Genomic DNA, 14,823 nt, shown 5'->3' on the forward strand with positions numbered 1-14,823 from the left:
AGATGTGCCCTCTGGCTTATTCTCCTTTTTAGTATCTTTTACTCTCTGGCCACATCTATAGGGGAAGAAAAATAAGGACCAAGATGCTCCAGGAAAAAAAAAAAAAAAAATCAGTTCTGTTAATAATCTCTCCAAAGCTCAATACTATATTGTTTGCATGGTTTTATTACTTTAAGTCCGCATGCTGGACACAAAAGATCTAATAGGATATCTAGTTTAAAAGAGCCAGTTTGTGGGATATCTGTTCTTGAAATCTGTAGAGGGAGGTACAATTCTCTTGTGTCTTACTTCTTCCAAAAAGTGAGAAGGATGCTCTTTTCAATCTAATTATTTGTCATCTTGTCATTAAAAGCTTTTTAAATCCTGATCACTGAAAGTATCAGAGGATGATGGCATGGTCTCCTAAACCACATCAGAGAGGTTCCGCTGTGAGCTGTTCGAGTGAAATGAGCATTTCTCCAGGAAACTGTCCCCTCTACTAAGGATTTGCAGTACACAGACCATCTTAGCCTAGGGTGAGTTTCAGAGATTAGAAAACTGCTGTTTACTTAAGTATTAGGTGACTGATGGAGTATATTGTCCTCCTAAAGCCTTTTATCTGAGGTATGAGAACAGAATCTAGTAACATGTTTCTAATCTACCTAATTTGTTTTTCTTCCAGTTCTTTATGTACTTTCCTCCAAATCCTTGTGCTGCTCAGAAGAGGAAGAACAAAGGATAAATATCTTGAGGTATGACAATCAGAACTTCTCTGGCTGATGTGCTTATTAGTGTGCAAAGCTCCAGTACAGCAGCCATATACTGATTGCTGTAGCACTTTTAGTTAGAAGAAACCCTCATTAATTGTTTCTGAGAACACCCTGACCACAGCCACAGGCTGCCTCATTGACGAGTCTGTTTACATACCTCAGCAAAGCTGTCCCACCTTGAAAAACACTGAGATACTTTTACTTTGAGGGAAAAAATCAAAGACAATTGTGAAGACCGTGGCTGACGAGCTTGAAACTGTGCGTTATGGATGGAGTAATGTTTAATCTCTTTTATAACTGAAGTGATATACCCTAAATAATTAAATGCTTTGTTTTTTTTTCAGTGTTTCTCTAGTGAAATGCTGCTGAGAGCGCTGCTGGTAGGGTAAGGTTAGGTTGGGCATAAGAGAGAAAAGCAGGAAGGAAAGAAGAAATGAGAATTATAATGAATTATTGTAGGTGGGGCCAGAGAAAAGCCCTGAGCTCAATTAAGTGAAATGAATTGTACTTCTATTTCTATGTAAGTTCCTGTATAAGCTGGACACACTGTATTATGCATACATGTACATTCATGTGTGCCTGCATAAACATCAGCACAACCCTACCCACTGCACAGAGTAACCTTCTCACTCTTAGGTAACCTTCATTTTTTCACGTTTCACTTGCTCCCTTCCTCTTCATTTCCTTCCTTCATTAAGTCTACATACAGACTGTAAGCTTTTCCGAAAGGTTACTGGTTCCTACTTGTTTTCCAAAGGAAGCAAACATATATTCATGACAGAAAATCAATTTGTCATTAGCCATTCAGTAGTAGCATGCACTCATGCATAGAGAAGCTGCTGGAAGCTAATTCTTTTAAACAGTGCGATGGAAGTGATTTTCAATAGTTTTTACAAGGCAAACCATGAGGAATACAGATTTCTGAGGGATATTTCATGTAAATAGGAAACAGGAAATTAAGGCAGAGGTGGAAGTAGGAAACAGAAAAGAACCTGATGCTGCCACATGCAGCCTTGAAACCTCCATTTACAACACTGCTCCATGTATCTGACGTCAATGGCTTTTGGAAAAATACTCTAAATTTTGAAATGAAAAATGTTGATAACAATTTGAGCCAGTGAAAAAAAGAGCAGAGGAATGAGCTGAGCTTTAAAAGAAACATTTTATTTGGTAAAAAATAAAAGTAATAAATTATTTCAAGACATTTTTTGGGTTTGTATCTGTACACATACAGTATATCCGTAACATAGTTGCTATGTAATCTGGGAACTCCATCTGAAGAAACAACCGATTTACATATCAAGTATCAATTTTAAATGAGAACAGCACAATCGATTGCTGTAAGTACTGGAGCCAACTTGTCAGCATTAAAACCACCTTGATGGAAGTCCTTTTCTTTCCCCTCAGAAATTACTCAGAAAGACCTATTTCAAGTTTGATGTGTTTGTAGCACTCCTCATGGTTGTTTTGCATCCTCTTGATCAGCGTTCCTCAGCTTTTATTATTATTCAGTGACTGCAATATTGAAATACAGCTTCCATTTTCAACTAGTAAAATTCACATTATGAATGTGCACTTTTATGACTCTTCTGATTTGACTTGCTTCCATTGCTCTGTGTGGAAATATATGCTAAAGACTTTTTGTTTGGCTTTGTTCTGCTTTTAATAATCTGAATTCAGTTCCATGACACCTTTTGAAATCATGTGGATCAGCAGGAATCCACAGAACCTGCTCTCAGAAAAGCAATCCAGACCCTGAAGCCAAGAACAATATTCTCATACTGGCATAAATGAGATGTTGAAGAAATATGCCAGACATGATATCAAAATGCAGTGTTAACATGGGTAAAATTAGATGTGGCCCAAAGAAAATAACTCATTTAAGAACAGATAAATCATATACTCAACAGTTTCCCAAAATACGTCAGCTAGGATTACACTGAGATTTTTACACCAGTATTTAGCAAAACACATATAGCCATGGCTGGTGTAATGTTTTATCCCAGGAGGATTTAAACTGTCACAGAATCATAGAATCATTTGAGTTGGAAGGGAATGTTAAAGGTCATCAAGTCCAACTTAGGCTCAAAGTGTGCCTTCTTTAGGTAGTTTCATGTTAGATATAAGGAAAAAATAATAAAAAGAGTGGTGAGACACTGGAACAGGTTGCCTAATGATGTGGTTGATGCCCTGACACTGGAGACTTTCAAAGTGAGGCTGGATAAGGCCATGGGCAGCCTGATCTAGCTGTGGTGTCCCAATTCATTGCAGGGGAGTTGGACTAGATGGACCTCAGAGGTTCCTTCCATCTCTAAGGATTCCGTGGTTCTTTGATTCTGCAAACTCCCTTGCAATGAACAGGGACATCCACACCTAAATCAGGTTGTTCAGAGCCTGGTCCTAGTACTATCCTCCTGTTTTAAAGTTAAGTGGGAGTTTAATGCTTCACTGGATAGGTTTTTTCTGGGTATTATTCATGGTCTTGGGAAATTGAGGACAACTAGTCTGCATCGTGAGCAGGCTGATTGCTAAATGAGGCAAGAATAGACAATGTACAACAAACAAGTAAGAGTCCTGTGTTTGAATGCTAATAAATGAGTTGCATTCATTTCTCAAACATAATGAAATATTGCTAGTGGTGCTAAGTCTTTATAATAATGACACTTGGATTGTCCTCAGTTCTCTACTTCATAGAAACAAGAAGTAGTTTTTTTCCAGCTGTATTTACACATAGAAGCAACACTATCAAAATAAACATGGATCGTGAGCCTCTTTCTCCCCAGAAATCTTTTGTGCTTGTCCATGAATTTTTCAGTTAGCATAACACATCTGATGGGAGAAAGGTGCACAGTCTTCATAGAATACATCAGCTTCTTCTGAAGAGATATCCAGAGATCTTCCAGAAAAATACAAAGGTGTTTTCAAGATGTACAAAACCTTGATTTGGTAGCATAGGACCACAAATCCTCCTAGATTTTCAAAAATAGGACTTACTTTTTGCTTTAGCATTGCAATGTATGAAAATTGCTTTTAAATACTGACCAGGAGGATATTGCTAGAATCCAGAAGTGCATTAAGCAAAACTTAACAAGTCAATGTCATTAAAATGAAAACCACCAGCTTTGCCTTAGAGCAATGTAGCTCTATTCCGTGCTGTTCAAAAGCACGTGGTTTCTTCCATCCCATTTCAAGTTGTCAGAACGTGCAACATTTCTTTGGCACTGTGTTCAAATGTGAAAAAAAAAAGGAGACCAAACTGAAACTCCTTGTTAAGGGTTGGAAACAAAAATGTAATAGTCTACAAAAAGGTACTAAGACATCTGTAAGCACCTGTATGAAATTAAGAATGAAATGGCAAGATGGCATTTGAGCAGTGCAGACTTTTCTCATCACTGGGGTGCCAATGGAGTATGTATTCATGCAACTTAACACAAAATTGGAGAGTCAGATCTCATGTACCAATGAACTGCAGACTTATGTTGTTCTAATTCTTCTGCTTAAATCAAAATAAAGTTTAAAAAAAAACAAAAACAACAGCAAACCACAAATATTGTACTGTGCAGTGCAACACTGATCTGGGGAATAAGTTCTTACTGATCTCTGTTCATTACACCGTTGTACAGGCACTTGTGGTTGTACAGTTTATGTCAAGAAAGAGCAAGGAAAGAAGTGCTACAAATGAGGAAACTACATATTTATCGTACAGCGTAGTGGAGCCATTGTAAATTTTATTTTTACATTGTCTTTCCACAGATTTGGGGATTTTTTTTCTTATGACTTCTTTTATAAGCCACAGCATTCCCTTATATATTCCAGAAAGCCAAAAATGATCAAACACAGTTTTTCTCTGAATGGTATCGCTCTTGTACCTATCGGTGCACAAATGTCTATTACCCGATAAGCTTTCTTTCTGTCAAGGTTTCTAACAAAAAATATTACCCTTGTGAATTAGACAGCCGGAAATCCAATTTGTCTTCATTTTTATTTACACAAAGTTCATATTCGTTAGTGTGAATAGAGTGCAGTGCAAGCTCATTAATAAAATAACCAATGTTTTGCAGTCCAAGAGGCAGAAAAACTGTTTACTACAAGGCTGAAGAAATGAAGCAATTAATTCACTGGGTATTATGATCATATGCTGAGGTGGTTTATTTACAACACATATTGAATTTGCGCTGTATGAGGGGTCTGTATTTCCTGTATGCTCTGCCTTGTGCTGCTCATGGGGCTCCCGAGGGCCACATTCAGTACTGTGTAACTCTAATCATCTGGATCTGAGTTTTATCTAATGTGAAAATGACACATCATTTTTTAGTGCGTTTCACAACTCCCAAACCATTTGGCCAAATGACCGTCATGCACAGCAATACCTATTACTTCAGAGCCTTGCAAAACTGGGAGTACAGTGGGTGTGTGCAGGATGTAGCAAACCTGCAATGTGTAAAGCACATTTAGGACACACTGAACAAAGTGCATTTCCTTGGGAAGAGCAGAAAGATCAAGACAAGGTTGGGGAAAAGGAAGTTCAAAAATATAAGCACTATTCCTCCTTTCAAAAAGACACAGACTTTATTGATGCAAAGAGCACATGCATTTTTTCCACACTTATCTATTTTGTGGAACAGGTTGAATCCTCCACAGATAGGAGGCAAATCAGACACAAGCAGCTGAACACTGTTTTCCCACTTGTAACACACAATTTCAGTGGTAACACCAAGGCAGTTGGTCCCTGCCTCACCTGCCCTGGAGCCCCACCAGGGGCTCTTTCATCTCTAAAGCTGCAGGCAGGGCAATGAGCTGCTGCTCCGACAGTGCCAGGGTCACGTGCCTTCCAAGCAGCTTTCTGTTGCACCTCTAAAATAGTGGCATCAGTACATTATGTGTCTGATCCAACTTTCACTGAAGCCAGTGGTGATAATGTTCATTCAGTTCAATTAATCTTGGATCAGGCCTCAATGCAGGGTCTCTGAGGAGATACATGGAAATGAAAAAGAAAATTCTACTGTGATTAATTTTTTGCATTATTAAGCATATGAGCAGGCTCTTCACTGAAGGCACTTAATCTTCTGTGTATAAATACAGAATGGAACTATTTATCTAATATGGGTGACTTGGTAAATTAAAATACCTGCTTTCTCAGGACTCTCTAATGAGCAATCCACTCTGGAAATACAGAAAAAAAAATAAATCAAAATATGTTTCCCACATTCTACTATAAAATGCAAAGAACTGTCACTTCAAAACTTGCCAGATGGCCCTTTTTCTCTCTCTCTCGATTCCTTCCCAAATCTAGTATTACTTACAAATGTATGTCTGAGCTTATGAGTATGAGGAAAAACTCAATATTTTCCCTAAACTTATCTACACCGTAAGCTCTGATAGCACCTTAGCTTACTTCTTTTGCTGTACATTTAATTCAGGCACCATTCTAACATTCTGCCTTGCTAACATGTGGTAAGACTTACAAATAAGTGTAGTGCTGAAATGCTGTTGGCCGAGTAGCTGGGTAAATAATTTGCGCCTATGTTGAAAGTACGCACATAATACTAAGGAGATACATCTTGCCTTGGGATCTGGGCCTGAAATTGCTGCTTCTGACAGGCCTTTTGGGAAACATATCTGCTAAGGCATTTTAGCACGGAGTGATCAAGTGGCCAGTGTTCATTAAGAGATTCATAGTCTTTTCTATCCCAGATAAATCATAGGTAAAGGGGAGATTGAAACTTTCAGCAGAGGATTGAGACACAAGACCCTTAAAAATAAATACCATCCCCACAGCGAAACAGTAATCACTATAATGCATCAACCCTGTAAGTTTGCCTGAGAAACAGTTTGAATGAAAAGCTTGCATTGCTTCACTGAAATCACTGCCAATAGCTACAGCAAGTTCATGGGTCCAGGGCAGATTCTTAATGATGAGATTTCCATTTAAAATCTCCTCTCAGCACCACAGGTAGCACAGACAAACGAACTCAATTGAGCTGGTGCATGAAATGCCTTTTTGATATTTGTAAAGGACAAAGCCACCACCTCCACAGTAGGACTCTAGCATGGAATGCTGTAGGACCTTTTAGATCTAAGAGTGAAACTGTCTCATAAAACAGGCTCCTGAAACACGAAGACCCTGCATAAGGGACATTAAGCTTTCAGCAATGAAGTTTCCCAAATTTTTATTGTTGAAAATTTACAATATTGCCTAAAGCCCAAAAATTCGGTGTTGCCCAGTGCCTGCTGCAGGCACAGTTTTTCCTAAAAAAGCATTTTTCATGATCCCACTGGAGCTTATTTCTTAGTAGTTGCTCTCAAAACATGCCTAAGACATATCCAAAGAAGAGGCAGGAGTGCTAGCAAGGCAAGGATTTGAATATGCCTTTCCAAAATGATGACTGCCATAATCAGAGAAATGTCCATTTCCTTGTCTTCAGCCCTCTTATTATGTAATTATGTAAAGTGTGGAAGAACAGCTCTACAGAATTCAAATGGAACAAGACTGTCCCAAAGCATCTTGCAGCTAAATGGTTACGGGTGTTCTGCTAAAAGAAAAAGCCCACACCAAGGAGGGCCATGAGATGGTGGATGCTATGCCTACAAGCCGCAGGTAAGAAGTGGACGCCATGCTGCAAACACACCACATCCCTGTGTTTTTCTGTATGCACTGATCTGCCATAAGCACTTAGTATCAAGAAAATACTTATGACTGAGATACTGAGAGCCTGAATGAAGTCATATCTCCTTAGATTGTACCTAGGTGCCTGGATACCTTCATTAATGTTAAACAATTGCTGCTAGCACCCTTTATTGATACTTTCTTCAGGAGAGGTGTCATACTGCTTGATGTGGTGCCTTTCATCAGTCCCATTTTTAAATGTCTAATTGCTCCTGGTCTTCTGAGGTCTTCTATCCTGACATAAAACAATAGAGCATGGAATATTCAAGTATTGTAGTGTTGAGCGTACAACCTCCCTCACATGCCTGGTCTAAGCACTTGCAACCTTATTATAAAAAAATAGGCTATTAAAGGCAGAGTTGCACATAATCTGGCAACACTTTAAACAGACTGTTGCATATGAAACTCTAAGACTTACCTGAGACGTGGAAATCCACTTTTTTTTTTTTTTCACGGAAACAATAGAAAAATCTAGCAAAAGACTATTTTTAGAATACATTACAGAATACTGGCATGTTATACAAAAGTAATTAACTCATTGAAATCTAAACCAGTTAAAAGTTCTTTTGAAGGCACCTTCTTTATAAACTGTTGGGTTGGTGTTTGTTTTTTTTTTTGTTTTGTTTCCTTTTTCTTTTTTGTTAACATTCATCCTACATTCACATTTTAGCCATGTAAACAAGTCTGTGAAAGCTCAGATTAAGGTCACTTTAAGACATGTGCCAAATAGTTCAGAAAATGCATTAAATGGAAAATTCAATGAAGTAAGATCCATCTGCTGCCTAAACAGCTCGATATGGTGCTAGGGGGTAAATTATTACCAAGATGGAATCTATAAGAGGGTTTAAAAATGAGTTTAAAGATAAGTAACATGCAATGCATTAACATCTGTGTTTATCATTTGAAAACGTACATAAACGCTGAAAAGACACAAGCCGCTATTCCTAGTGCTATTCTATTTTTAAATGGAATATCTTTGGAAACAGTATTACTTGAAGTTTAAAAACACTCTCCATATTTCTTTCCCCCCACAGGAAATCTTACAAGATGCTAGCGCATACTTTCTTCACAAAGAAAATGTATAAAAGTAATCTTACAATATAAACACTATAAACAAATCCCTTGAGACGTTTTCTGGACACAGAATTTCTGTAAAGACTGAAGTATAATAACTCTAAGATAATTATGTAAAAATATGTACACTCATTCAAATGTCCTCGATTCTGAAGAAAACTAAGTTCTACAAAGTCGTTCATCAGTCTCATCCAGCTAGGAATGTACAGCTTTGCTACTCTTGTTGTATTCCAACAACAGCAACAGAAGTTTTATTTGTTTTTGTGTAGAAAGTTCCCAAATTTCTGCATAAATCCTCTCAGTTTATTTTCATTAGGCTGAAATGGATGATAAGCAGTTGAGTCGTAGCTGACCAGGTGATTACTCCTGCCATAGTTATTCCCTAAGGTCTTGTTTTTCATATCTGAGAGATGTGAACTGCTATTTAGTGTATTTCCTGCAAGTTGACTAGCATTTTCCATCTTATAGAATGGCTCAAAGCGACTATAAACACGCCTTTCACTTGAACGAGATCTGAGATCCTCTTGATGTTTTGAGCTTGCCAGTTGCGGAGTCATTGAAGTTGCTCTTTGTAGAGCACAAACAGGGGCGCTTTCAGGAGCAGCGTTTGTGGTAGTTTCCTTTACATCTTGATACTGAATCTGTTCCGTATTAAATCTTGGGGTAGATGCATCTCCTGCAGTTTCTATGAATTTAGTTTCAAGAGGGCACAAGACAGGACACTTTTTACTACTTTCATCAGATGGAGGTTTTTGAGGTTTTGGTGACTTTGGAGACTTTGGAGACTTTGATGGGCTCGAAGTGACATCTTCTTTACTTCTGTTCAAGCTGCCTTGTGAATTTGATGTGTTCCTCTTTCTCCTTGGGGAAGAATCCGTCTTATTCTCAGAGATTTTTGGTTTTTGATTCTCTTCTTCAGAAACTAAAGTGTCAGAACTACTACACATTCTGTAAAAGGCAGGACCTTTGTTTTTTACCAAGATATCCTTCTTGTCTGGTGTGAGATTAAGAAGTGACCGTAACTTTTGGGATCCTTTCTTTAGAAAACTTGGGGAACTCTTATTTTCTTTCTTTGATGTGCAATCCTTACCAGACTCCTCTTTGATAGCTTCAGCAAGAACTGCCATGGAGATTGCCTTGGTAGCAGTAGGGCCTTTCAGCTCTCCTTTGAGGTTCTTTTCCTCCTGTGGCGAATGGTTGGCCATACTATGCATACTTTTAGAGCTCTTTAGTGTATCTTCTGGAATTTTTGGACTAACTGGCTGCTTAAGCCTATTCCTAGTCAATGTGCTGTAAACGTAACTGGACGTGTGTTTATCGGCATGAGGGTCTAATATAGACTTTGAGTTGAACATGGGAAAACTTCTTCTTTTAAGGATATTTTCATTTTGAAGATTTTTCATGTTTTCTGCATGTTTTTCTGCACTGAGCACTGTGTATAAATAGACAGATGGGTCCCCTACTGCATCTGAATTTGCAATAGGCGTACTGTTTTCTGCCACTTGAATTTTGTGGTTTTTGGGTGCCTCTGATTTAGACAAGGCATTTGTGCTAAGCTCTTCTGAAGTATTATCTGTTCCATTTTCCAAACTTGGTGCATGATTAGATGTCCCTTTAGGTGTCGCACTTCCCTCTGACCCAATTATAGTTGAATTTGAAGAACTTGCACAGCTGCTTACCTCCTGTTGTTCAGGTAAAGTTGGCTGAAACACTATTGATGATCGTAAACGAGAATGGGAGTACAGGGCATGAGCTTTAATATTTTCAGTTGTGTCATAGCCATCATATCTGTCACCCAAGGCTGATCCATTAGACTCTACTGGATAATCAGATTGGTCATTTAAATATGACTTAATTCGCCAGTTACGTAGGAATGATTTTGTTGTGTGTTCGAGTGTTGGCATCCTTTGCTGCAGATGGCGGATTTGATTATCTGTCCCATTAAAAGACCTCCGTACAATCGAATTTCTTTCTGCAAGATTTACCTTCGGTCGTGAAAACTGATCAGCAAAACTTTGTTGGGGTGTATTGTAGTTATTTGCATATCCTCCTCTCAATGAAGATACAATACTAAGGCTATCAGATGGCATTTTCCAAGTATTTGTTGGATTATTGGCTCTATTAATAGCTCTGTTGAGCAGTAGGTAAGGTGTCCTTTCTGGCTTCTCCCCAGCATAACTATGTCTCTTCCAGTGCTCATTTTTTTCACTAGGTTGATACTGCTGGATAGAATTCTGAATATTGAAACTTGGATGAAATGGTTGTTTATTAAAAGATTGATTTCTCAAGCCAAATTTATCTATTTCATTTACTGCAAATCGTCCACGAGCTTTCAAATAAACAGGATCTAACTTGTGAATCTTGTCCTGTCTACCAAAAAGATTTCTTTGGCTAGAAACTGAAGCTAAGGAAGACACTGAGTGTTGGTACGTGTCATTATCCCAGAGTGTCCTGCGGCTGTTTACCCGCACTAATTCTGGGGCAAATGAACTAGGAACAGAAGAACGGGCATATAGTGTCCTGAACTCTTCATCAAAGGATTCAACCAGCTGTCCTGTTATAACTTGAACCATACTGAGGTTGGTTTTTTCAAAAGACCACATAAAGCTGAAAGAAAAAGAAATGACTATTAAAAACAGTTCTTTTGAACTAATATATATCACTGGTCCTTGAAAAAAAAATAAAAAAAGAAATCAAATAGACGTGGATTTAGTGAATAAAGAAATTGGGAGTAGGATTCATGCAATTTGCTTTTAGAGGATCTAATCTGATACAACTTGAACTCAGTGGGAGACTTCCACTGCTTTCAGCAGGAGCAGAAATAACTACTTAAACAGTCTTACAAATAGTGGATATTGCAAAAAGTATTCACAAGTGCAGAGCACTAGAACAGAAATACCTAATGGTGCAAAATTACCTCCACAAAGACTAAGCCAGAATTGACCATTAGTGTCAGAGAACACTAATGTATGGTTATGTGTTGAAACAAACTGCATTTAAAATAATACATTAAACTGTATGGTCTGAATGGTCTGAATATACTTCATTTTGAACATCTTCTCAAAAAGATGCACCTCAAAATTGTCAGAAAGTTTCATGTTCTAGCATGCACATGAGATTGAATATTAACATTTCTATTAAGTGCAACATAAAATATCCTGATGAAATGAGTTTTCTTTCTTTCAGTTGTGCACAGAAAAGCTGAACCATGCTTAAATCTAACAAGCTATGGCTACTTTATAGCTATAATATGAGATAAAATACATTAACACCTACATTAAGAATGCTTCAGTAAGCCTAATATCATGGTGTTGAAAGCATGCAGTTTGTAGACTACAGCAAATAAAAAACATCTGTCCCATGATCCTAATCTAATGCCAAAAATAATTGGGAAAAAAAAAAAGTTAAATGAAAGCAATAAACTTGTTCTATTTGCATTTCCTGCTTGTGAGGAAGATGATTTGTTGCATTCGTGTAAATAGCTTGCTGATTTAATTTTATTTGCTAGTTTTGAATTTTTTTGGGGGGGAATAGTGTGATGAGCTTAAACAAAATTATGATACATATTTATTTTTCTCTTTAAGTTTCACAGAAGTCCATATTGAGAACAGTATATTTTGTAATATTTGTTAAAAAAAAAAAAAAAAGTTCAGAGAGCAAGAATTCAGAAATACTCATATTTTTTGCTATATATCACTGAATTCTTTTTCAAAGAAAGCTTACTTTCTACAGAAACTGGTGATTCCAGCCTCTGTGCTAGGTCTTAAAGTCACGCTATTTTTCAAAAGAAATGAGAAAACCTATCACATTCTCACAGACTCTAAGAATGCGTGTAGATGTCAAAGCAGACAGACTCTCTCTGGACTCTCTTATACTGACTCATTTATGAACTTCTGACTTATCTCACTACCATTTACACATATCAATCTAAATTAGACGCTGTTTGAGTCTCAGAGGAAATAAAGAGACAGATTTTCAAAAGTTTACAGTAGTTGAAATATAGAAAAATCAGTGGGTACATGTATCAGTCACCCAGGCACTAGGCTGGCAGAAATTAATTCAGTAGGCCAAAAGAAAGAAGTGAACCATGAAGAAAAATAATCTGTGAGATAAAACTGGTACTGCTTTAACTTTTTTCCAACTCTGCAAAGCTGTAAATTCTTCTGACTTCTGCTTTGCAAGAATATATCAGAATTCAAACAGAAAGTAGAATAATAAAACATATCCTAATATAGACTGCACAGGAACATGATTTAGCAGAAGGCTGTTAGTTAGGGTAGTATGTTTAGGCCACGGTTGGGCTCAGTGATCTTTAAAATCTTTTCCATCCTGAGCGATTCTATGATTCTATGATTCTATGCCAACTTATCTTGGACAATTCTGAATTTGACCATGATATAATACAGAGTGCCATAGAGTCGGTCTATAATTTTAAATTAGTAAGATTGCCACAAGGAAAAAGTATCCAGTAAGTGAAATACTTAGATGACAGGTAATCTATGAGCACCTCAGTGACAGATCTTACCTGTAAGAACCATATAAAACTTTCTTACAGTCAACCAGAAGAAATTTTTGTTCCATTTTTCCATGGAATTTTGCTCCCGTTTTAGAATAGTAATCTTGTCCTTTTACTGTCCGCACCCTCATGTTCTGGAAAACATAATTGAAATACTTTAATTGATACATTGTATTTGACATTTAGCATATAGGGCTTTGAAAATCAGAGGTACAGTAGAAGAGTTACATTATCACATATCACTAAGCACCACAGGACAGTAAACTTTGATCGAACCTGTCCCCTGGAAAGGCAAAATGGCAAGTCATCCCTTTGTCTTAAAGAATGATGAGATTTCCTGGGCCATGCAAATTCCCCTATATGCCATAGAATTCACTCTCAGAAATGAGGTTCCAGTACAAGAAGTCTTTGACAAGAGAAAGAGATTTTGTACTCAAAATGTATCTTTTCAGCATCTGATTTCCAAGCATCTCTGATAGTTAAAGCATCACTATCACTTACTTTGATTGAACAGGACTGCTCTATCTATAAACACAGGCATCCCACTTTGTGGGATGAAATAGTGGACCATAATAAGACTTCTGAAGACAAATGAGTAGCTTGCTTCTTGTGACTACTGATTGACTGTAAAGGTTCAATTCTGACCCACATTTTGACGTTATAAGGCGAGGCTGAAAATCACAGCAGAAGTGTGCTCTGTGAAGGTTAGGTACAGGAAACTGATTAAATCTATTCATGAAGCAAAATGGATCAGACCATGAACTGTGTAAACTCAGGCTATAGCAGTTTTAAAGACAGTATGAACAATAATCCAGTGAACTTTTCCCAAACAGAAAAAAAATAGGAGAAAATACAAATGAAATGACAGACATTTTGAAATAACACGTGCTTGCTAAATCCCTCTATACTGTCTTGTTTCCACCTTAAAATTCTTAAAGATAATTAAAAAAAGTTACACATAAAAACTGATGAGTTGGTAAATTACAGTTTGACTTTATGGTTCTTTAAATATCGTTAGTTTTTATTTAGCTTTCTTTTCTCAAGGTATTTAAACAAACAAACAAACAAAAAAACATTTAAAAATGTATTTTTGCATTACAAATTTGCTAGAAACACAAGTGCTGTAAAACCTAGTAGTTATTTGGGCTCAGTTAAAATAAATGTGAATGCTCAGATTATTTTGAGAAACAGTTAAAAAAAGATCAATAAGAATCTAGTATGCATTATTTCAGGGGATGTTAACATTATTAATTGTCTCTTTGCATCTCTAACTGCTAATCACCTTTGATTATCTAGCATGGTGTCCTTTGTTATCACAACATTGACTTTCAACTTGGTATCTAAAAGAACGCCAATTTTCCCATTTTTCTAGAACTGTTTTGCTGAATTTTGAACAAACCAATTCCAGCAAAGAAAATTATTCATTCCCCACCAGCTACTTTAGCAGAAACTAGAAGTAATTAAACAACAACAACAAAAAAACCTTTTACTTTGAAAGTCAAATAGTGAACAAATAGTAATTACTTAAAAAATAAAAGAAAATAATGGAGTTTGCCCCATTATGAAGATTATCAACAATTGCTAACCTTTATTTAATGTAAATCAAAATGTGTCATTTAAAATCTGAATAAACTTCATAAAAACTGCATTAACTTCAATGCTAAGCATTTAAATTAATTTGATATATTATTTATGTCATAAGTGGAAGGCCACTTGAGATTCAGCTTATATATTTTCAAATAAGTGTAACAGAAAGCACAAATATAATGACATGCCAGTTGAATCTATCAAGTTTTTCTGAGATAAGGCCCAAAAAG

General features: G+C 36.9%; 1 protein-coding gene across 2 annotated transcripts in view; it reads right to left on the reverse strand.

The window, feature by feature from the left end:
- Positions 1 to 4,450: 4,450 nt before the first annotated feature.
- Positions 4,451 to 14,823, reverse strand: part of SACK1B (scaffolding CK1 anchoring protein B) — a 48,785-nt gene continuing 38,412 nt past the window's right edge. For both annotated transcript variants that reach the window (XM_015859222.3, XM_015859224.3), the window contains exons 4-5: positions 13,016 to 13,140; positions 4,451 to 11,097 (exon numbers count right to left, since the gene is read on the reverse strand). In XM_015859222.3, coding sequence (XP_015714708.1) covers positions 8,742 to 11,097; positions 13,016 to 13,140 — 2,481 coding nt within the window. In that variant the 3' untranslated portion in view covers positions 4,451 to 8,741. The remainder of the gene's footprint in view (positions 11,098 to 13,015; positions 13,141 to 14,823) is intronic.

Source organism: Coturnix japonica, chromosome 3 (assembly GCF_054131305.1).
Source record: "Coturnix japonica strain WE chromosome 3, WE-NBRP24, whole genome shotgun sequence".
In the NCBI taxonomy this organism is placed as follows: domain Eukaryota; kingdom Metazoa; phylum Chordata; class Aves; order Galliformes; family Phasianidae; genus Coturnix; species Coturnix japonica.